This window comes from Tenrec ecaudatus, chromosome 15, assembly GCF_050624435.1.
Source record: "Tenrec ecaudatus isolate mTenEca1 chromosome 15, mTenEca1.hap1, whole genome shotgun sequence".
NCBI classification, from domain to species: Eukaryota; Metazoa; Chordata; class Mammalia; order Afrosoricida; family Tenrecidae; genus Tenrec; species Tenrec ecaudatus.
In genome coordinates this window covers 110541402-110566315 of record NC_134544.1, presented here as the reverse complement: position 1 = coordinate 110566315, position 24914 = coordinate 110541402, and the positions used below count along the sequence as shown (strand labels likewise).

The 24914-nt window shown below is 42.4% G+C and overlaps 1 protein-coding gene across 6 annotated transcripts in view; it reads right to left on the bottom strand.

Annotated features, from left to right (window-relative positions):
- RCBTB1 (RCC1 and BTB domain containing protein 1) overlaps positions 1–24914 on the bottom strand; it is a 92847-nt gene that overhangs the window by 22919 nt on the left and 45014 nt on the right. For 2 of the 6 annotated variants that reach the window (XM_075532502.1, XM_075532507.1), the window contains exons 3-8: positions 23754–23925; positions 23173–23288; positions 22630–22795; positions 22077–22227; positions 17986–18152; positions 16436–16594 (exon numbers count right to left, since the gene is read on the bottom strand). In XM_075532502.1, the coding sequence (XP_075388617.1) occupies positions 16436–16594; positions 17986–18152; positions 22077–22227; positions 22630–22755 (603 nt within the window). In that variant the 5' untranslated portion in view covers positions 22756–22795; positions 23173–23288; positions 23754–23925. Of the gene's footprint in view, positions 1–16435; positions 16595–17985; positions 18153–22076; positions 22228–22629; positions 22799–23172; positions 23289–23753; positions 23926–24914 lie in introns of all 6 variants that reach the window. The other 4 variants (XM_075532503.1, XM_075532505.1, XM_075532504.1 and 1 more) reach the window with 3 other exon arrangements.

Genomic DNA, 24914 nt, shown 5'->3' with positions numbered 1-24914 from the left:
AGTGAAGGAAGAGTGGGGTGTCTGAGAGGCATTTAGACCATTTGGTAGATACTTTATCTTTCTTCACCAAAGAGTCAAGAGAGCTCTTATGAAGGCGCAAACTATAGCAGGGCCGTGGGACAAGAAGAGGGGAGCAGTCATGGAGGGAGCCATAGCCGTAATAGAACATGACGATCCCTACCTTGTTTCCCGAAAATAAGACAGTGTCTTACTTTACATTTTGCTCCCAAAGATGCGCTAGGTCTTATTTTCAGGGGATGCCTTATTTTTCTATGAAGACGAATACAGTACATATTTATTGTTTATCGTTTTATTAGAAGAGACCTCTCACTTCCTGTCTGCTCCAGCTGCCTCGCGGCCAACAGTGAGCTGCGCGGGGGCACCTGCCTCTACGGTCCAGAGTCCAAAGTTACAGTAGCTTCGGGGGGCCTTATTTTCAGGGGGATGCCTTATTGTCCAGAGCCATGAGGCCTGACCATTACTTGGAATTTATTAGCCTGAGCCCTGGGCATTGTTCTACCCCAGCCTACGTGACAGAGCAGTGCAGCTGTAAAGCTTGAGCAAACAAGGGGTGATGCTCTTTAGATAAGCACCCATGTCCTGCATCCCCTTGATTGGGCAAAAGATTGTACTCCCCTGTGCTTGATTTGCATGTACATGCCACTCCTCTGTGTACCTAATTGAGGACTGTAAGCCCTTACTGACTCACGGGCAGGGCGCGCTCCCCTGAACTCCCTGATGCGGCGGAGGCTTCCCCCCTTTGCTGGCCATTATAAGCTGTGACTCTTTGTTCATTAAATCAGGACTTGATCAGGATACTGTCTTGTCCTCATTCTCCGTGCCTCTTGTACCCCCCCCCCATTCCCATTCTCTCCTCCAGGATCCATGTTGAATGTCCCGCGGGACGGGACACATTATATTTCAGTGAGAGGCAAAACTGTAAGTAGGTCTTATTTTGGGGGGGGATGTCTTACTTTTGGGGAAACAGGGTATAATCAGAATGAAGAGGGGCATGAAAAACAGCTCAGCAGAGCTTTGCAGGTGGGCCAAGTATGGGAAAAAGAAAGGTCCTGACACAGAAAGACAAAAGGTCTAATTCAAATCAGACACCTGGCTTTGTGAAGGCACAAAGCGCCCCAGCAGTGCAGGGCCAATTGATACAGGTGGCCTGGTCATAGAGGAAGAAGGGGACATTCGTTTCAGAGAGCTAGTGGCAGATGGCTGCACACACTTCCATTCAATATCAGCAGTGTAACGGCTATCAACTATCTGGAGAGAAAGTTGGTTAAAATTTAAACAATATTTAACGGCGTCTCTTAACTTTTAAATTCCATTTCAAAGAATTCCATCTAAAGAAATATCTGTTGGCTATTCAAAGATGCATATGCATAAACACTCATACAGATACCAATGCAATATCATTTATTAAGAGTAAAAAAATGGAGCTAACTGAAAATGTCCACCAGTAGAGAGCTAGATGTGGGTCATCCCAACAAGGAATATTAAGCAGGTATTATGATGAAAACAGATGTAAATTAACTGATATAAACCATAAAAAGCAAACTCACAGCCATTGAGTAGATGCTGTCTCACCAAGACCCTCTAAATGGGGTAGACCTGCCCCGTGAGTTTCTGAGACTTTAACTATTTCCAGTAGAAGACAGCCCAATCCTACTCCCACAGAGAGGCTGGTGTTTTCAAACTGCAGGTTTGCGATCACAGCCCACCTTGTAGCCACTATCCCATCAGGGCTCCTTAGTTTGATATAGATTCCTGTAAAACTTAGCAAGTCCTGGGGGAGGAGGGGAAGAGTTTGCAGAATAGCGGTGTGAAGCAATAGGTACAATAGTCTTTTTTTTTTTTTTTAAGGTAAGAGGGTAGGTGAAAAAGCATTGCTACCAGAGTAGCCATTCACCCATGTTGTTTTTAGGTACTGTGGAGTCAATCCTGACCGACAGTTACTGTGTAGGTAAGCGTGAAACCCTGACTGCTCCTGCGTCATCATGGAATTGCTCTGTGTGAGCCCACTGTTGCCACCACTGTGTCAATCCGTCTCCTGAAGGGCGCCCCTCTTTTACAATGACCCCCTGCTTTGCCAAGCATGATGTCCTTCCCCAGGGACTAGTCTCTCCTGATAACACGTCCAAAGCACAGAAGACAAAGTTTGGCCATCCTCAACACTAAGGACTGCTCCGGTTGTACTTCTCGCAAGACGCATCCGTTTGTTCTTTTGGCAGGCACAGTACTTTACATATTTTCTCAGAGACATCACAATGTAATTGTTTCAATTCTTCTGTGGCCTTTTTTATTCACTGTACAACTTTTGCATGCATGGACTCTCAAACTTGTTTGGCCTACTGACACCTTTACAGAAACAAACAAACATGGCACTTCTTGGGCAATTACAAACTTTTTTACTAGAGCCCATAATCCAGGGTAAAGTGTAGACATACGCTTTTGCGCTTTCCTTTTATCATTCCAGTGCCCCACCCCAGGGAGCAATGTTGCCCACATAGGGCAATTCTATGGCTTAGGTCAGGCATATTGTAGTCCTCAAGTGACCCTTGTTCTGCAGCCCTGGAAAGCAGTCTTCTGCAGCAGACTTGCTCAATGCAGTCTGTCGCTGGATTTCTTGACTGTTGTGGGCAGACTGTCGATCCAAGCAAAATGAAACCCCTGACCACTTCAGTCTTTCCTTGCTTCATCATGAGCTTGTTTACTGGTCCCAAGGTGAGGATTTTTCTTTCTTTATATCACGTTGTAATCCATACCGAAGGCTACAGTTTATGCCAAGAGTATGTGTTTAAACATGTCACGGTCGATGATCGCTAGATGGCTACAGGCAACGTCTTTCCTTAAAACATGTGTCTGAGTCTCGTCTGGGTGCCTTCCAAAAAAAAAAAGTCCAGTCAAAACATTGGCTTTCCAGTGGATCTGTTGGGCAGTTACCTTCAAGGCAGAGAGGTCAGCTATGGCACCTGTTTTAGGGAGATCTCAAAGGGGTAATCCTGCTAGATTTTCCCCAAAAGACACAGGGTGTTCACAAGGGCTTATTAGGAAGAACTTTCAAGAAAATTGAAATCTGCATTGGTGAGCAAAAGGCCAAAGAATTATTTTTCCACCCTAAGGATCGTCCTAGGAGAATTTCATTAGGAAACTTTAGACCATTCACCCTAAAGCCTTGACCTTGCCCGTTCAGACTTTTTTTCAAAACAGTGTTGAAAACTGTTACATTTTTTCCCTTAAAATTTTTTATTAATTAGGAGTTAATATATATTAATATTATATATATAATTAAAATTATATATACATAATTCCACACTTCAGCAAAATTGTGTAATTGCTACCACAATCAGTTTCTAAACTTTCTTTTTCTTCCTGGACTCTTGGACATCGTCTCCCTTTTACTCCCTCCACCACTCTAACCACCCCTACTCTTCAAAACCCTTATTCTACTTGCTGCCCCTCCAGGTTCATCAATCCTGGGTTTCATATACCGAAAAACATATAACACAGCATCAAGAGGGTGACCTCCAATGATATAACACCTCGGAGATACACCCTAATGTGAGTGAACACAAACAAAACCAAAATACAGAAAATGTTGAAAACCAGATCAGGTCCAGCCTGCAGCAGAGGGAAGAGGGCACCAACTGACAAAGTTTTAACTGTTCAAATCAGATTTATAGCTTTTATCTATCTATACTCAATTTCCCAAATTCCTCTGCTTAGTAACCACTTCCTCCCATCCCCTCAACTGGGGATCGAGAGAGTTCACCTGAAGCTTCTTTATTTCTATGTAGTTCCCACAAATGAATCTTGGGCTCTGTGTTAGTCTGCATACACTAGAGAAACAAATTCATAGACACTGATATATGTATAAGATACAACTTTATATATGAGCAATAAATATTGAGAAAACATCCCAGCCCCATCCAGATCAAGTCTATAGTCCAATATTAGCCCATACATCCGATACCAATCTACAAATTCTTCTTCAGACTCATGCAACACATGCAATGACCCTGAATGCAGGAAGATCACAGGCCAGTGGGTGGAAAGTCTTGTGGGTCCAGTGGCAGTGGAAGTATCTAGCAGGGGTCTCCATGTGGCTCCTCCAGCTCCAGAGCTCTGGCTGGATCAGCGTAGCTCTATCAGGCTCATCGTCAGAGTGAGTGAGTATCCCACCTCCAGCGACCTTTTTATCTCAGTGCCTCCAAATCAGGTCATCAAGCTGTGACCTGATTGACAGGCTAAACTCCACTCCTTCCCTCTAAGCTCTCAAGTTGAAAACAGATTATGTAATTACCACAGGTTCCCACTGTCACCCCTAGACTTCTGCAAACCAAATTCTCATATGGAGACTCTGATACTAATCCCTCCTTTGACTTTGGATTATATAAATTACAATCCTTCTGTGATTGATGATAGTGTGCTTCCTCCACGTGGACTTAATTGACATCTCACTTAGATGGCTGCTTGTTTGGAAACAAACAAGGTCTTGCAACATCAATGTATTAAGATAAATATTATTCTGACAAACCTGTGACGGACATTCTGTTTTATTTTGTGTTTGTTCATATTAGGGCTATCTCAGTGGTGTTGTCATTGGGGGTCACCCTTTTGCAGTTGTGTTATACATTTTTCTGGTCGTTGGTAAATGAAACCCAGGATTGATGAATCTATAGGGACAACAAGTAAAGTAATGACTTTGAGAGTCGGGGGAGAAACAGGGGTGGGTGTGGGGAAAGGGAAATGATGTCAAGGAGACCAGAAAGAAAAAGTGTGTTTGGAAACTGATTGTGGAAGCGAAGCAATTGTACAATTCTGCTTGACATGATTGAACTGTGGAATGATATGACATATGTATTAACTGCCAAGTTATAATAAATTAAAATGAAAAGCAAAACGTAGACCCAGAAATGGGTTTGGGGCTCACACTAAATCCTCCAACTTAAGAACAGTTAGTTTTTACATTATGGTCCTGCTCAATACTCTCCCTCCTCAAGAAAGGGAACACAGAAGATACGGTGCTACAGCAAAACGTGGTCAAGAAATTAGATGACGTCCAGCGATCAGATAAAATAGCACCCGGGTCTTAAATGGTTATCTCCAGACTTCTTTTTGTTTCCAAACTCAATGAAAAGGGACAGAATTCGAGTCTCTTGAGAACACAGAAACTGCTGTTTTGATGCGGTCTGAATCAACGCTAGAGAATTTTTAGGGAAGGATCACAGAGATGGAAACACCACTTCCAGAAGTGCACATACCAAAGCAACTGCTTCTAATTTTGATATTTTTGTTGAATAAGGGTTTCTATGATTTCATAGGAATACTTTTTAATTTACCCTCAAATACTCAGACCGTATATGATGTGGTGTTTAAACTGTTTATGTAGAAAATTATAAACAGTTATATATATCAAACTATTAACAAAAGTGGGAAAAACTACAATACTCAGAAGAAAAGAGTATCAACCTAGTACAGCCAGATCCTAAACTCAATTCTTAAAACGGTCGAGTTCACACCTAACCAGAGACCTGTGAAATTTGTCAAACAAACTATTCAAAAGATGAAAAAGAAATCACAGATTCAACAACCATAGTAGGTGACTTTAATACACTGCTATCAGAGAAAGATAGATCACTGGGAAAGAAGTTCATCAAGAAGGCTACAGAGCTAAACACTACAAGTAGGCAAGTGGACCTGATACACATTTATAGGACTTTCCATTCAAATGCAAAAAAATTAACATTCTTTTCAAGTTCACATGGCTCATTTGCGAAAATAGATCACATGCTGGGGCACAAGTGGAGCCTTAATAAGTTCATACACATACAGATTACTTAGACGTCCTTCTCAGATCACCATGCCGTAAAGCTGGAGATCAATAAAAGGATAATCAGAAAAACAAGGGCAAATAATTGGAGGATGGAAAACAATCTTCTGCGGCATGAATGGGTACTGGCTCAGATTAGAAAGGAGTTTAGGAGATTTCTAGAAATTAATGATAATGAGAACGCAACCTATCAAAACCTATGGGAAACAGCAAAAGTAGTTATCAGTGGTAGCTTGATAGCAATAAGTGCATATATGAAAAAGGAAGAGAGATGACTGATACACTACTATAAAACCTACAGCAACTATAACAGGGTCACTAGAACAACCCTTCCAATAGCAAAAGAAAAGAAATAATAAAAATCAGGACAGAGCTAAACTAGTGGGAAGACAAGAGAAGAATGTAAAAAATCTATAAGACAAAAAGCTGGTCTATGGGGCCGGTCCCAATCCCAACAACATGGACAGCTGCCCCTGGCCCCAGAAGAATTTATTTCAGAGGACAGCACTGAAGCTGCAGCTCAGGGAGAGAGACATGCCTAATCAGAGGACATGGGAGCAAATGAAGGGAGAGGAAGAGAGAGTGGAGCACATACTGGCCCACCATGCCTTGACAATGATATTCCCACTCAGAGCAGCCATATGGCCGGTCCCACTATGATACAGGACATGTCCCACAATGACCCATAGCCCTACAGGGGACAACACTGGAGACAAAGTATGGGAATTGTGCCCGATCTGATCCCACCACACCAAGGCAAAACACTAAGGGCATTAGGCAGAACAACAAGGGGAACGGAGCAACGAAGTTCCCAGGGAATACCAAAATGAGACTTTGGGGCCAGGGCTTGGCACCCCATCAGACTCGACCAGAAAACACTCCTCAAGGCCAACAAACAGTCCTTGAACTAACTACAAGCTTTTCTTTCTTCTTGTTGTGTTTTGTTTTCTTTTTTGCCATTGGCTCATTGTTGTAGTTTTGTTTTGTTGCTTGGTTTTGCTCTGTCTTGTTTTCGTGCGTGTTATTATCTCCGCAGGTCTGTCTAAAGAAGATAGACTGGATGAACAATCTGGAGGTGAAAACAACGGGATTGGCAATTCCAGGTGGTGGGGGGAGGGATATGTGAGAGGGAGAGGTGGGGGGAAAGGAAGTGGCACTAACAAACCCAGGGACAAGGGAACAACAAGTGATTCAAAGCGGTGGGGAGGAGGGTGTAGGAGGCCTGGTAAGGCATGATCAAGGGTAATGTAACCGAGAGGAATTACTGTAACACAAATGAAGGCTGAGCATGATAGTGGGACAAGAAGAAAGTAAAAGGAAATAAGAGGAAAGAGCTAGGAAGCAAAGGACATTTATAGAGGTCTAAATACAGGCATGTACATATGTAAATATATTTGTATATGAGGATGGGGAAATAGATTTATGTGCATATATTTATAGGTTTAGCATTAAGGTATCAGGACATTGGCCTCCACTCAAGTACACCCTCAATGCAAGAATACTTTGTTCTATTAAACTGGCATTCCATGATGCTCACCTTCCCGACACGATCGTTGAAGACAAGCGGGTGTATAAGCCAATGTGAAGAAAGCTGATGGAGCCCAGCTATCAAAAGATATAGCATCTAGGGTCTTAAAACTTGAAGGTAAACAAGCGGCAATTTAGCTGAGAAGCAACAAAGCCCACATGGAAGAAGCATACCAGCCGGTGTGAATACAAAGTGCTAAAAAGATCAGTTATCAGGCATCAAAGAACAAAAAATGATATCATATCATTGTATGCTCACCTCCCAGATACGATTTGCTGAAGACAAACTGGTGCATAAGCAAATGTGGGGGAAAAAAAAAAAAAGCTCATGGTGCCCAGCTATCAAAAGATTAACATCTGGGATCTTAAAGGCTTCAAGGTAAACAAGCAGCCACCTACCTCAGAAATAACAAAGCCCACATACATGGAAGAAACACAGCAGCCTGTGTGATCATGAGGTATCGAAGGGATGAGGTATCAGACATCAAAGAACAAAAATCATATCATTGTCGATGAGGGAAAGTATGGGGTGGGGACCCAAAGCCAATCTGTAGGTAACTGGACACCCCCTTACAGAAGGGTCGCAGGGAGAAGAAGAGCCAGTCAGAGTGCAGTGTAGCAACGATAAAACATACAACTTTCCTCTAGTTCCTGAATGCTTCCTCCCCTGACCTCCCTATCATGATCACAATTCTACATTACAAATCTGGCTAGACCAGAGGATGTACACTGGTACAGATAGGAATAGGGTATCCAGGACAGATGATCCCTTCAGGACCAGCGGTGAGAGTGGCGATACTGGGAGGGTTCGAGGGAAGGTGGGGTCGAGAGGGGGAATCGATTACAAAGATCTACATATAACCTCCTCCCTGGGGGATGGACACCAGAAAAGTGGGTGAAGGGAAATGTCGGACAGTGTAAGATATGACAAAATAATAATTTATAAATTATCAAGGGTTCATAAGGAAGGGGGAGCGGGAAGGGAGGGGGAAATGAGCTGATCCCAGGGGCTTACGTGGAGAGCAAATGTTTTGAGAATGATGAGGGTAACAAATTTACAAATGTGCTTTACACAATTGATATATGTATGGATTGTGATAAGAGCTGTATGAGCCCCCAATAAAATGATTTTTTTAAAAAAAGAAGCTGGTTCCTTGAAAGGATCAACAGAATCGATGGACCAATGGCAAGCCTAACCAAAGAAAGCAAGGAGGAAACATCAATAGTCATGATGAGTGATGAAATAGGGGAAATCACAACGGGTCTCAATGAGATGAAAAAAATAATCACAAAGTACTATTAAAGTCTGTATTCTAAGGAATTTGACAATGTGGAAGACATGGACAAATACTTGGAAAAACAATCCCTCCCTAGATTATCCCGGATAGAAGTCAAGAACCAAAACAGACCCATAGCAAAGGAAGAAATAATACAGCTATCAAGAAACTACCAACAAAAAAGCTGCTGGACCAGATGGCTTCACGGGAGAATTCTACCAAGCATTCAGGGAAGAGCTGACACCGATTCCCCACAAATTACTGAGGGGAGAAAAGATGGCAAACTCCCAAACTCATTCTATGAAGCAAGTATAACTTTGATACTCAAACAGGGTAAGGATCACACAGGAATAGAGAACTGCAGATCAATACTTTTAATGAACATAGATGCAAAAATCCTTAACAAAATATTGGCCAATAGAATACAAAAGTATATGAAACATATCATTCACCATGATCATGTGGGATTCATCCCAGGGATGCAGTAATGGTTTAACATCCGAAAATCCATCAATCTTTTTTTTTTCCTCCTCTTTTCTTTTTTTTTACATTTTATTAGGGACTCATACAACTCTTATCACAATCCATACATATACATATATCAACTGTATAAAGCACATCCATACATTCCCTGCCCCAATCATTCTCAAAGCATCTGCTCTCCACTTAAGCCCTTTGCATCAGGTCCTCTTTTTTTTCCCCCTCCCTCCCCGCTCCCCCCTTCCTCGTGTGCCCTTGGTAATTTATACATCATTATTTTGTCATATCTTTCCCTATCCGGAGTCTCCCTTCCCCCCCTTCTCTGCCGTCCAAATCCATCAATCTTATAGACCACAAGTGGAGTATAAGAAAAAGTATAAGAATGACATACATGCAAATATATATATGAGGATGGGGAAATAGATCTATGTGTCTATATTTATAGGTTTAGTATTAAGGGGGCGGAAGGACCTTGGGCCTCTACTCAAGCACTCCCTCAATGCATGAATACTTTCTTTTATTAAATTGGCACTCAACAATGTTCACCCTCCCGACACAACTGCTGAAGCCAGAGCAGATAAACAAATAAATGTGGTGAAGAAAGTTGATGGTGCCGGGCTATCAAAAGAGATAGTGTCTGGGGTCTTAAAGGCTTGAAGATAAACAAGCGACCATCTAGCTCAGAAGCAACAAAGCCCACATGGAAGAACACACCAGCCTGTGTGATCGCGTGTTCCCGAAGGGATCAGTTGTCAAGCATCAAAGAACAAGAAATCATATCATTGGCTGCACACCTCCACGATACGATCGCCGAAGACAAACGGGTGCATAAGCAAATGTGGCGAAGAAAGCTGATGGTGCCTGGCTATTGAAAGAGATAGTGTCTGGGGTCTTTAAGGCTTGAAGGTGAACAAGCGGCCATCTAGCTCAGAAGCAATAAAGCCCACATGGAAGAAGCACACCAGCCTGTGCAATCATGAGGTGTCAAAGGGACCAGGTATAAGGCATCATGCAAAAAAAAAAAAAATATATATATATATATATATACCATAGTGAATGAAGGGGGAAGTGCAGAGTGGAGACCCAAGGCCCATTTGTCGGCCACTGGAGATCCCCTCATAGAGGGATTTAGGAGAGGAGATGGGTCAGTCAGGGTGCAATGTAGTACCGATGAAGAATACAGCTTTCCCCCAGATCCTGGATGCTTCCTCCCCCCAACTACCATGATCCGAATTCTACCTTGCAGGACTGGATAGGGCAGAGGTTGTACACTGGTGCATATGGGAGCTGGAGGCACAGGGAATCCAGGGTGGATGATACCTTCAGGACCAGGGGTGTGAGGGGCGATGCTGGGAGAGTGGAGGGTGAGTGGGTTGGAAAGGGGGAGCTGATTACAAGGATCCACATGTGACCTACTCCCTGGGAGATGGACGGCGGAGAAGGGGGGGGGAAGGGAGACTCCGGATAGGGCAAGATATTACAAAATAACAATCTATAAATTATCAAGGGCTCATGAGGGAGGGGGGAGCGGGGAGGGAGGGGAAAAAAAAGAGGACCTGATGCAAAGGGCTTAAGGGAGAGCAAATGCTTTGAAAATGATTAGGGCAAAGAATGTACAGATGTGGGAGGGAAAAACGAGGAGCTGATATCAAAGGCTCAATAGAAAGTAAATGTCTAGAAAAGAATAATGGAAACATATGTACAAATATGCGTGATACAATTGATGTATGGATTTTTATAACAGCTGTAAGAGCCCCCAATAAAATGATCTTTAAAAAAAATAAAAAAAGAGAATCAGAAAAAAAAAAAGAATGTACAGATGTGCTTTATACAATTGATGTGTGTGTATGTATGGATTGTGATAAGAGTTGTATGAGCCCCTAATAAAATGTTAATGTATATATATATATCAATAGATGCAGAAAAAGCATTTGACAACATCCAGCACCCATTCCTAAGTAAGACACTCAAGATGATAGGAATGTTAATTAACTCAAGTTAATACAAGCTATTTACGAAAAGCCAACAGCCAACATCATTCTCAATGGAGAAAAGATGAAAACACTCCCACTGAAAAAAGGAACCAAACAAGGATGTCTTCTGTCCTCACTTCCATTCAACATCTTACTGGAGGTTCTAGCTAACAACAGAAGACAGCAGAAAGACATTAAATGTATCTAACTGGAGGAAGAGGAGATGAAACTCTCACTCTTTGCAGACGACAAGATTCTACACATTGACAATCCCAAAAGCCCCACAACAGGAGGACTGACAGCAATAAAGGAATATGGAAGAGTGGCAGGATACAAGAGCAACAAACAGAAGCCTATTGGTTTGCTATATACATTGGACAAGACCATGGAAGAGGAAATCAAGAAGACTCAATCTAGTAAAAATGTCAGTCTTACCCAAGGCACTATGTAAGTTCAAATACCAGCAACCTTCTTCAAAGAACTGGAAAAACTGACCACTTATTTCATATGGACAAGGAAGAAGCCTGGAATTAGCAGAGGACTCCTCAAGAGGAGGGACAAAGTCACAGGGCTGGTTTTACACCTACTACGCAGCCACAGTTGTCAAAACAACGTGGTACTGGTACAAGGACAGATACTCACACCAATGGAAAAGAACAAAAACCCAGAAATAAAATCATCAGCATATAGACAACTGATCTTTGACAAGGGCCCCAAAAGCATTAACTGGGAGGTGGATGTCCTCTTTAACCAGTGGTGCTGGAAACAATGGATATCCACCTATAGAAAAATAAAACATGATGTTTACCTCACCCCTCGCACAAGAACGAACTCAAGGTGGATCACAGACCTAGAAGAAAAACCCCACACTATCAGGACCATCAACAAAGGAATCAGGACAAACCTGAGAACCTTGGCTAAAGGAATGTATAGGTTAACTGCAATAGGAAAGGGTACACACACAGGTGAACCTGAAATCAACAAGTGGGATATACTAAGGATAAAACACGTGTGTGCATCAAAAGACTTCACCAAGGGAGTAACAAGAGAATCCACAGACTGGGAGAGGACTTTTAGCAATGACACAACAGATGAAGGGCTTACTACTAAAATCCACAATACCCTCCTAGCCTGCAAAAAGAGGAAAACAGTTAACCCCTGAGGAAGTAGGCAAAAGACCTGAACAGAAGTTTCACTAGGGAGAATGACCAATAAACATGAGAAAATGTTCCCGATCATTAGCCATCAGAAAAATGCAGATTAAAACAACGATGAGATACCACCTAACACCCTTGAGGATAGCCAAAATCAGAAAATCAGAGAGCAACAAATTGTTGGAGGGGATGTGGTGAGATAGCAACTCCCCTCCACTGCTGGTGGTCGTGTGGATACGTACAACCTCTGTGGAAAGTGATCAGGTGACATTTAAAGCAAATGGAAATTGAACTACCTTATGAGCCAGCTATCCCTGTACTGGACATATACCTAGAAGAGGTAAGAAATAAACCACCAACAGTCATCTGCGCTCCAATGTTTATTGCAGCATAATTCACATTTGCAAAGCATTGGAAACAACCTAAATTTCCATCGTTAGCCAAGTGAATTAGAAAACCCTGCACATGCACACAATGGTGTACTACACATCACTAAAAAGCACTGATGATCACATGAAGCACATCGTTTCATGGGAAGAGTTGGAGGAAATTATGTTAAGCAAAGTTAGCCAATCACAAAAGGACAAGTACAACATGAGTCCCCAGAGATAAGTACAATCAGCACAGAAGGTATAGAAGAAAAGCCACTTAATCGCACACTATCAGGGTTGAGGTACCAACAGTTGGAGTCAGAGCAAACCCAAGGAGGTACATGTTATAACAACACAAAGAAGGGGAAAGGGGGGAAGGAGGGTGGAGAAAAAGGGGGAAGGGGGAGATGATGGCACAGGGAGTAAGGCACTAACCTACTCAGGAGGATAGTATTGGTTATGTGTCCACAGAAATGAGAGTGTGCTTGCAGACTCCACCACGGCGCACTAAACCTTGAGGGCAACGTAACCACATGGAGCAACGCATGAACAGAGTGGGCTACAGGGCTGGCCCCAATCAGAGCCAAAGTGACCCCTCCCTAGAAGTATGTACTACAGAGAACAACGCTGAATCTACAGGTTGGGGAGAGGGGCTGGCATGCCACGCCACATGGAAGCAAACCAAGAAGGAAAAAGAGAAAGGGATGGGCTAGAACCATATGGGCACTCCAAGCCCAGAGGACGATGTCCCTGCCCAGAGCTGCTAAGACACAGAGGACTGTAGGGCCGACAACAGCTGAAGACATGTTGTCCCCTCACTGGAGGACACCGCAACAGAGGACAATATTGGGGACACACGGCGGGGAGTTAGTCTGGTCTGAACACTCACAGTGGGGCGAACCAAGAAGGGAACATAACAGATCAGCAGTGGGCGCAAAGCCAAGCCACAAAGCCCCTGAAGAGCCTGAGAAATAGACTTCAGGCTAAGAGGAACAGCTCCGGGAATTCTCCCAGGACCAGTGGGGAGATAGTCATAAAGGTCCGCGGACAGACCTGGAATTATGTATTTTTTTCTTTTTCAATCTTTTGTTTTCTTTTTGTTTGGTCTCTGTTATTGTTGGTTTGCCTACTTGTCTAAGATGAACATGGGAAGCAAGCTTGAGGAGAAAGCAATGGGACCAACGGTTCTAGAGGGACTTGGGGGGAGAAGGAGGCAGGGGAAGGGAGTAGTGAACAAACAACACCATAGACAGGGGAACAATTATGGAATTAAAATCAACCACAAGGAGGACATAGAAATCCTGGGGGTGTTAGAGCAGCAGCAATCTAGCTGAGAGGCATTACTAAGAGGCAGAAGACGGGCAAGCATGATGGTGGGGCAGGAGGAAGATAATAGAAAACAGAGGAAAGATCTAGGAAGCAAAACTATGGATAGAGGTATAAGCATAGGTGTGTTCATATGTAAATACATTAATTCATAAAAATATTGGTATTGGCCTAGGTCCATATATTTATATGGCAATACAGACATAGTGGAAAAACTTCGGGGCTCTGCTCATTCCCTCTCTCAATGCAAGAACACTTTTTTCTAGCAAACTGGCATTCTGGCACAATAGCTGAAGACAAAATAGGTGCACAAGCAAATGGTGCCCAGCTATGAAAAGATAAAGCGTCTGAGGTCTTAAAGGCTTGAAGTTAAGCAAGCAGCAATCTAGCAGAGAAGCAACAAAGCCCACATGGAAGAAGCACACCAGCCTGTGCAATCATGAGGAACTGATGGGATCAGGTAACTGGCATCTGAAGACTCAAAACAAACAAACAAACAAACAAACAAACAAACAAATTGTTGAGAACAAGGGAATCAGAGCAGAGACCCCAAACCCATCTGTAGACAGTGGGACATCCCCTCACAGAAGGGTCACAAGAAGGGATGAGTCAACCACGGTGCAGCAGAGCACTGATGAAACACACAATATTCCTCTGGTTCCTTGAGGCTCCCTCATCCCCTACTCCTGCCTTTCACTGCAGGCTAGATTGGAGCATGCATATGCAGAGGTACACATGACACATGGAATCCAGGAACAGGAATAGAAGTAGTGATATCAGAAGGATACAGGTGTGGGACAGAAAAATGTCTCCCAAGTTGTCTCCTCCAAATATATGCCAAACCTAGCTGCTTGCTACACATGGTGAATGACTATACACTTGGAGGTCAATGAAAGTAGGTCAGGGGTTATTCTCCCTAAGGACTATCAGCCATCTAGAGCAATCAGACTGCATAGTCTGTCCCACCCTAAGGAGGCCCCACGACCTTCTGTAAGGATAGTAGTAGATTGTTTCCTTGAAGGAGAGCCCGGGGAGGTCTAGCCCACTCCAGGGTGACCAAGGTTAGGCCGCCACCATGAATCTAGGGTCCACCCATCTTGTCACATGTATACACCTAGTCCCTCCCCTTCCTATCACGTGTACACCCCTAGCTCATCCCCTTCCTGTTACGCTTATGTCCATTGTATATTCCCCTCCTATTGCTCATATTGTTTACTGTACAACCCCTTCCTATGACATGTCTTTACCTGTAATTAGGAGGCATGTACACCCCCAAAGATATATAAGCTTTGGTTAGCAATAAATGGTTCTCTCTCTGGCTCTCTCTCTCCTGCCCTCTTGGCCTGTGTTGTACGTGGACCTGGCTGTTGAGATCATGGCCATCCACGAGGTGAGCATGCTACCATGAAATACCATGAAATGTGTCTGACTTCTTTGTTTTACTCTCTCTCATTCTCTATGACTTTATTATAATCTTTATATATCTTGACCGTACAATTGCACTTACTGAACCCATAATTTGTTGTGGGGGCTGGCTATCCCCCACATACATGGAAAGTGGGAAGAGGAGGGGAGGAAAGGGGAACCAATGATTCACACATAACCACACCCTCTTCCAGGGGAGATGAACAACAGAATACGTAAGGGCAGGGAGACCAGTCGGTGTAATATATGAAAATAATAATTTATAATTTATCAAGGGGTCATGGTTGGGGAAGGGAAAAAGAGGAGCTGATACCAAGGGCTTAATAGAAAGTAAATGCCTAGAAAATAATGATGGCAACATATGTATAAATATGCTTGATAAAGTTGATGTATGGATTGTTATAAGAGCTGTAAGAGCCCCCAATAAAATGATGTTGTAATAAAAAAAATTTTTTAAACAATTTATTAGGGGCTCATACAACTCTTATCACAGTCCATACATATACATACATCAATTGTATAAAGTACTTCTGTACATTCTTTGCCCTAATCATTTTTTTCTCCTCTTTTCTTTTTTTACATTTTATTAGGGACTCATACAACTCTTATCACAATCCCTACATATACATACATCAATTGTAAGTAATAAAAATTTTTTAAAAGACATCCTGCCTAACAGTCCTTGACTGCTTATACATATCATCAGCTAACTTTAAAGGAGTGCACAATTGATATTTTCAGTGGAAGAGGAAAGTTCTGTAATCCACTACGTTAAATTGCAAACAAATACGAATACATGGTAGGCTAGCTAGATCTGCAAAATAAAATTGAGAGAGGACAGAACATTAACGCCCAGATAAGCCTTGGAATTTGGCAACTTCATACTGAAGAGCAAGTATGGCGTGGCTCTCCCTCAGCAGTAGCTACCAATGACATTACAAAAACGAAGCATTCTTCCTTCAGCGAATCCACACATCGCATAAAGAAAGGGGCATTTCACTGACTGGGGAGATGGGAGGAAGGAATAGGAATAGGAATAGGGAGGAATAGAGAGAGAGCTCACCTCCCCATTGTCCAGAACAGCCATGGACGAGGTCTGACCACAGGCAATGCCAACCACCTTCTTAATATGTAAACAGTTCGTAACTTTCCGCGGAGTTGGTTGATTTGCAGTGGATCCTGACCCCACCTGGCCACAGTTGTTGTAACCCCAAGCAAATACCTGCACAAGAGATGAGAAACAGGAAGAGAAATCGCAGCAAGTGTGAAACGTCTACCGCTAGCTCCTAATCATAATACGAATAAAGTCAAAATCAACTCATTTAATGAGTAGTTTCTGGATGGCCCAAGCAGTTGGTGGCTGGCTCCTAATCTAAAGTTTGGTGGCTCCCACCCACACAGCAGGGCCCTGGGGAAAAGGCCTATTGGGCTGCTTCCATAAAGCTGACACCCAAGAAAACCCTACGAGGCAGTTCCATTTTGTAACAGAATTGACTCACCCGTAATTGGTTGGGTGGATGTTTTTGTTGTTGGTGGTGGTTTTTAAAATCATTTTATCAGGGGCTTGTACAACTCTTATCACAACCCATCCATCCATCCATTGTGTCAAGCACATTATTTTCAAAACATTTTCTTTCTTTTTGAACTCTTGGTATCAGCTTCTCATTTTCCCCCTCTCTCCCCCATACTCCCTCGCTCCCTCACCCTTAATAATTTATAAATAATTATGATTTTTGCATGTCTTACACTAACCGATGTCTCCCTTCACCTACTTTTCCATTGTCCATCCCCCATGGAGAGGGCTATGTGTAGATCATTGTGATCGATTCCCCCTTCTCCCCCCACCTTTCTTTTACCCTCCTGGTATCCCTACTCTCATTATTGGTTGGTTAGTTATTATGTTTAAAAGAAGCTTTATGGAGGATTGCTTCACTTGAAAATGGCCTTCATACATTTCCACGATTCTTTCTCTCCTCTCTCAGCAATCCTATCTCAGTTCATATCGCTGATGCACTCTCAAGAAGCACCAGTAAAACCCACAGTAATAAATGTCTTAAAATAATATGCGCTACAGGTCTCTTTCCCAAGTTCACAAAGCGCAACCTACAACCCATCCTGCATTCGAGCTTAAATTCTGGACATCCTGTTTGCAGAAGACTATGGACATTGAAAGGCCAAAATCCATTTGTAGGGTTCCCAAAGTAGATTGAGGTTCCAATGAATTCCTGCTGACCACAGACCAGGATGAGAATACTCTTGCCCTCAGACAGAATGCATGGTAAAGAGGATTGCCTCCCCCCGTCTTCAGCCAGCCCAGGGAAAGAGGCTTGCCTGAGTATGTCCTCGATGGAGATTGCTGTACTGGGGATCACACAGCCATGAGCCATTCCCTGATGGCCTTGGTCAGAAGGCCCTGGGCAAATCTTGTAAGCTCCTCTATTGAACCACAATGTATGTGTCCCAATCATGGTCCCATTCCCACCTGTAACTATGATGGATTGATGTGCTGCCACACAGGCTTTGTGAGTTTGTCTTCCACATCCTTTTGGTTCACACTATCCCAAGCGCAAATATGGTCATTATCTTAGTTTGAGTTGAATGTAAAGCACTTACCTCTCCATCAGCCGCCAAAGCCATGGAATGATGTGAGCCACAAGCTACTTCAACCACTTGCTTGATCAGGAGATTGGTGCAGACTTGGATGGGAGCAATGCCCTGGTTTGTGGTCCCATTTCCAAGCTGGCTATATCCATTGTGGCCCCAAGCATAAACAACTCCATCTACACAAAGTGGCCACACAAGGCATCAGTTCCACGAAGAAACGGCAATTCCGGACCTTTCATCCCAGACCTGTACACAACGTACATTCCAATATTCTTTGCTCTCACATTGCCCCCGTCTCTCTATAAAGTAAGTGCTGGCTAGGGGAGGGAATTACAGGAATGGATGAAAGAACACGACAGAAAAGCCTTTAATGAAGAGATTTGGTTCTGACATCAGAAAAAACGACCAGCTGTGGTCAGAAGTAAAGTTTAAGAAGCTAAGTCAAAAAGCTTATGAGGCTGAGCAACAATCCTACTGCTCCTAGGGTTCTCATTCATACTTCCACGAGCTTATTCCAAATAAAACGTGTGTAAACACAGTCCTGCAATCAGTATGGAGCCCTGGTTGTGTATTGGTTACGAGTTGGACAGCGATCCACCTGGTTGCCAGTTTGACACCACCAGCCACTCTGCAGGAGAAAGACTGGGCTTTCTACTCCCCTAAGCAGTCACCGTGTCACACACCTAGGGCAGTAAGCTATGAGTCAGCAACGAGTCGATGGCAGTGAGGTTGAAGTTTTTCAGCTAAGAGTGGATGGTTGCAGACAAGTTCACTCAGCAAACTTGTCTTGGTGCCGTGAGGGCGCCTTCAAAGGGATCTAATCCAAACAGCGGCTTTCTAAAGGATTTGCTGGGCTAGTTATATTCAAGGCAGAAGACTGGGGTGACTGTTATTTTGAATTTCAAAGAATTAATCTTGATCATCCTGATAGGACCCAGGATGGTCACAGAAGCTTATTGTGAAGAAATTTGAATGAAATGGAAAACTGCACTGGTGAGACAAGGCTAGGAGAACTGTACTAAGGCAGCATGCATGCATCTGCTCATTCTTCCTGGGTAGCGAGAACTGGAGGATGAGCATTTCATTGGGAAACCTTACCTCATCTACTTTATAACCCTAGTCTTGTCCCTTTCAACTTCTTTCTGTTCCTGTAACACAAAGAGTATTGAAAAAGAACACAATTTAAGTCCCTCTAAGAAACCCAAACTGCTTTTGTGTAAATTTAAGAGTCCAGAATTCTTTGGGGGGAAAGGTTACAGAAATGGAAACAGTGTCTTCTAACACACAGACCTCACACCAACACGATTCACCATCAAGTCAATTCCAACTCATAATGACTCTGTAGAACAGAGGGAAGGGGCCCTGTGGGTTCCCAGGACTGTAAGTCTTTCGAGGAGTAGAAAGTCTTGTCTTTCTCTCACTGCATGCCTAGTGGTTTCCAACTGCTGACTTTGTAGTGACCAGCCCAACACATAATTCACTATACACCACGAGTGCTCTTGTGCATAGACCTAGATGGAAGACATGCCAAGAAACAACAGCTTCACCTTTTGATATTTGGTTTAATGAAAGTATCTATGATTGTGCATCCTTTTTTCACTTTCTCTGTATGTACACACACAAAAAAAAGTTGACTTATAAAACACTTTGACTCATCCCAAAAACTTTGTTTCAAGTACCAAGCAAAAGGCAAAAGATACAAGAAAGCTCAGAACTAATCTTGTCACATTGCGGAACACCAAACCTCTAGTGTGTCTGTGTCTGTCTATGTCACACAAACTAAGAGTTCAGAGAAAAGAGATACCTTATTTTCAAGAAAAACAAAATCACCGAACTCTTCTGAAATAGACTATATTAGTGGCATGAAAAATGGCTGCGTTTTTTCAATTGACTCTTATCTTTTAGTGCTCCTGATTGAAGTAACTTTTGTCTGTCTTGGGTTCTTTCTTCCCATAGCTACTTACCACATCTCCCCACCCTTCAGCCCAGCAAACTTGAGTATCAAAAGCAGGTCTCCCAGAGAGAACAACTCTTCTCATGCCTTTCCCCTGCTTATAGAACAACCTGATCTATTAAGGAAAATGTTGACCAAGCACAGGAGATAGCCACTGACAACAGGAGAAACTGAGTATTAGTCCCCAAGCGACCATGGGAAAGGCTATTGATCGCTATAATCTCACACATAATAACCCCATGTAACAGAGTACAATCGCCCGCGTTGGGGAGGATGTTGCAAAGAATTTAGAACTCGGAATGTTGGTGGGAATATAAAAGGGTATAGCCAATGTAGAAAATCGTTTGGGAGTTCTTCCAAGAGTTAAACATAGAAAAACTTATGATTCAGCAATTGGACACCAATGTTCATTGTATCATTATTCACCGTAGCCTAAAGATGGAAACAATCTTAGAAAACCCACTGTCATGGAGTCAATTCCAACTATGAAAGGTTTCTGAGACTGAATCTTTACAGGGGAAGACAGTCTCCTTCTTCTGTGGTGTAGCTGTGGGCTTGATCTGCCAACCTTGCAGTTAGTAGTTGGGCTGCTAACCTCAAAGTCAGCAGTTCGAAACCACCCGTGGTTCAGAGGGAGACAGACAGGGCTTCTTACCCCTGTAAAGAGTTACGCTCTTAGGAACACATAGGGGCGTTCTGTTCTGTCTTGCAGAATTGCTAGGAGTCGAAATCGACTCAAAGGGAGTGAGTTTGTTTGTTTGTTTGTTTTTGATATATAAATATCTGTTACTCAGTCATAAAGAGAAATTAAGTCCTGATCCAAGTATGATGGATGAACCTGGAAAACATTATACTAAGTAAAGTAAATCAGATACAAAAGGACAAACAAGATATTCTATGACATACCTAAAATAGGCAAATACAGAGAGATAAAAGTTTACTTTTGATCACCAGGGCCTGTGGGAAGATGGAGTGGGAGTTACTGAAGAAGGGGTGCTGAGTTTCTATCGGGGTGACAAAAACATGCAGACACAGAGGACAGGGGTGGTAGTACAACAGGATGAATATAATTAATGTCATTAAATCTGTACTCAAAGATGATAAAATGGCAATACATGTACATCATCCACAATAAGATCGAAGAAGAAAATTAAAAGATGTTAGAGCCATTTTTAATTTGTGAATACCATGGCTAGCAAGATGAACCAGTCAGTAATGCAGGAGCTGTCTGAGAGGGTCAGTGTACGAGCAGAAAGCACGATCGCCCAAGGCAGAAGTGAGATCATGAACACCAGATACCCTCGTAGTAGACACGCATGTTCACACCTACATGTCACAGCTTGAGAAAGATGCAGAGAACTTGCACGGACATGAGCTGAAAGCAATTAAAAGCTCGATGCCAAGCCCAAGAATCCCTAATCCAGAGGCGCAAGGCCACGGCCGCATGCTATCTCCCACATGTTACACTGGAAAACTATGCGACAAAACCTGAACGTTTCTACTGAAGGAAAAGCAAGCTCCAACATGCCTAAATTTTAAAAGTAAGAGTTCAAATCACATAGAAAGGGCTTTCAGAGAATGGTGGATGCCCAAGCGCAGATAAATTACCAAAGAAAATGCATAGTCACTTTCTTTAGTGCGCTTAGCAATGTAAAGAAAAAAGGAGAAAACTCTATCTGCCTTTATCCCTCTTTCTCCCCAGGATAGCCCTCAGGTGAATGCCAAGGAGTTAGATTTCTGAGATTTAAGATTCAGGAATGAAAAAAAGGAAGGAAAACCAGTATTATCTGTGTTTATAAAAATGTACTAAGGTAAAATCCCAAACTATCTTGCTACCACAAATTTGTAGAAACGGTCACTTCGTTTATTACCTCTAATTTTACAAAAGTAAAACTAAAACCTCAGAACTTTGCCAAATTTGCAAGATCTCCTAAGACTGTTTCTCTTTTGAAACTATAGCAATATCGTATTCTTTTTAAAAAATCGTTTTATTAGGGGCTCATACACTTAAGACTGTTTCAAAGTCAACCTGACATTTTTATCTTTTTACTTGAGAAAATAGTGAGTAACGAACTCCTACAACCCACCGTCCCTTTAGGGCATACTCAGGCTCCATACATGCAAGAGCTGGATTTGTCCCCGTTACCTTCGGTGCTGAGGAGAACGTGTGGTGCGCTCCCGTAACTAAGGCTTTTAATCTTCTTCCCACATAAGGCTTCTAGCTTTTTGGGCACAAGTGTGCTCTGATTATCTCCAGTTCCCAAACAGTTACTATAGTTGAGTCCAAATACAAACACCTAGAAAATAAAGTTTTATCTGAGTCATTTGACCTAGTTGTATTAAAAGCTCTCTACTCTGAAAAATAAGATAGGCTCAGGTTTACTTTGATTGTTGCATTAGTAAGAAAATACACAAAAGATAAAGTTAAAAATTCCGCCTTTGCTAACATTATCTACATTTTATAATATCAGGTTATTGTATGAAACACAAAGAGTGGTAGGAGATGATGGGGTGTTAAATCAAGATACTGGGAAAATGAAACAGAAGGGCAAAATTATAACAAAGGCAGTCTTTGATATAATTTCAGGCTCCTTTATGCCGCCCTTTTTCAAAGTGCATGCATTGTACTCCCTACCCCCTCTTCAAAACAAAAACCTAACCTCAAAATAAAACTTAACTAGATTTTGAGAGATTCTTACCTCATCGTTGTCAGTAACATATAGTGCTTCATTGCCTGCGGTGCCAAAGACACAGGCCTTCCGAATAGATGCGATTTCTTGAGGTGAGAGTAGAGTGAAGATGGGCCACTTTCCTACATCCACCATGACTCTTGCTTCAGTAATTCCTATAAATAAGCTGACATCTCTGCTGAAACAAATAAAGAAGGGTTCGGGTTGGGTGGGTGGTACAAGGGAGAAGGAGAGAAACCATTAACTAAAAGACACTGAATGAACTAGCAAAAGCTAATTCAAGGCTAGCCAGTCTACGTTGGTTAAATCAGAGGTCTGGGAACATCCAGCCTGTGGGCTGTGTAAGGCCCGAGACATCAATACCAGCTACCATCACACGCCCCACCAAAGAGAAGCTGTCCGTGCTATCACATTCGGGGGGAGTTGATGAAATGTGTAACCCATGAAAGATGTCATAAACATCCAATGGCCCTTGGCAGAAAAGAGGCTCCCCACCCATGGGCTAAGTGGCTCACACACTTCACCCAACAATTCTCAAATGTGACCCTTTACCTCTAAAGGAAAGAATAACTTGCTAGAGGAGTCTGTCTTGCTCGGTTGTATGGAAGGCACTGCCCATTTTTCACACGCCACAGCTCCGGACTCTCTGGAGCAGTTCCACACTGCACCTATGGGGTGGCAATGAGTTGGAATTAATGGTGACTAACGGCAACCATCTGGAGCCACGCTCTGCACTCTTCATCTCTTGATCTCAAGTTTTCTGGAGTTCCTAGTCTGTATGCACATTTTCATATGTCGCCAAATAGCAGGTAATAGAGACAACACACACAAACTGGAAGAAACCAGGGTCTCGCCTCAAATATTGACCGCATAGTACTAATGCGTCTGAAACAGTTAATACTCTAGAAAAAAGTGTGTGTGAAAAAAGAAATAAAAAGTGTGTGTGTGTGTGTGATATAAAAATAATCACATATACATCTGTGCCCCCATTGTTCACTACCACCCCCAGGATACAATGAAACATACCCACTCCATATAGAAAATCAATGCCTCACTGATAATGATGGTGATGTCAAGCCTCAGACAAGCTGGGCAAATATTAATAAGTAGCAGACTAACATCCCACTACTTGCCTGTCAGTTTGCCCTACTGTGGCGGCTTGTGTGTTGTTGAGATGCTGAACGCTATGTTCCTGGTACTTCAAATACTTGGCAGGGTGACTCAAAGTGAACAGGTTTCAGTAGAGCTTCCAGAGAAAGACCAGGCTAGGAACCAAGAGCTGGCAGTCCACTTCAGTGGGAAAGCCTATGAATAGCATCAAAACATTGTCAGTCACTGAAAACCTAATGATGTTGTCAGAGAGAGGACCAGAAGATGAGTCTCTCAGGTCAGAAGGCACTAAAAATATGGTTGAACAAGAGCAGCCTTCTCAAAGTAGAGTTGACCATGAGGACCTGGATGGAGGAAAACTTGTGGGAATAAAGCCTTTGGAATGTTCATTTGCTTATGAGGCATGACTCAAAATGAGAAGAAACAGATGCAAATATCAACTAATAACTGGAACTTGGAATGTATGAAGTATAAATTTAGGAAAATTAGAAGTTGTTAAAAATTTAGTGGAGTGCATAAAGATCAATATTCTAGGTGTTAATAAGCTTAAATTGACTTGCATTGACCATTTTGAATCAGAAAATCATATAGTTTACTATACTGGTAATAAAACCACCTCCTCTGTGGGGGATGGACAACAGAAAAGTGGGTGAAGGGAGACGTCTGGCAGTGTAAGATATGACAAAATACTAATAATTTCTAAATTATCAAGGGTTCATGAGAAAGGGGGGAGTGGGGAGGGAGGGAGGAAAATGAGGAGCTGATACCAAGGGCTCAAGTAGAAAGCAAATGTTTTGAGAATGATGAGGAAAACAAATGTACAAATGTGCTTGACACAGTGGATGTATGTGTGGATTGTGATAAGAGTTGTATGAGCCCTAAATAAAATGATTTAAAAATAAATAAAGTTAAATGAAATACTTGTATCTGAAGAAAAAAAAGAGAAATAGGAAAGGTCATTTTAAAAAAAGACCTTTCAAGATCTATCTTGAAGGGCAACGCTGTTTAGGATAGGACAATATCTATATGCATACAAGGCAATTCAATCAATATATGATATATGTATTAATCAAATTTATCCACCAACTACAAAAAGAGGGTGATGAAAATTTGAAGAATTCTACCAATATCTTCAGTGTGAAATCGATCAAACATGCAATCAAGATGCTTTGAGGATTATTGGT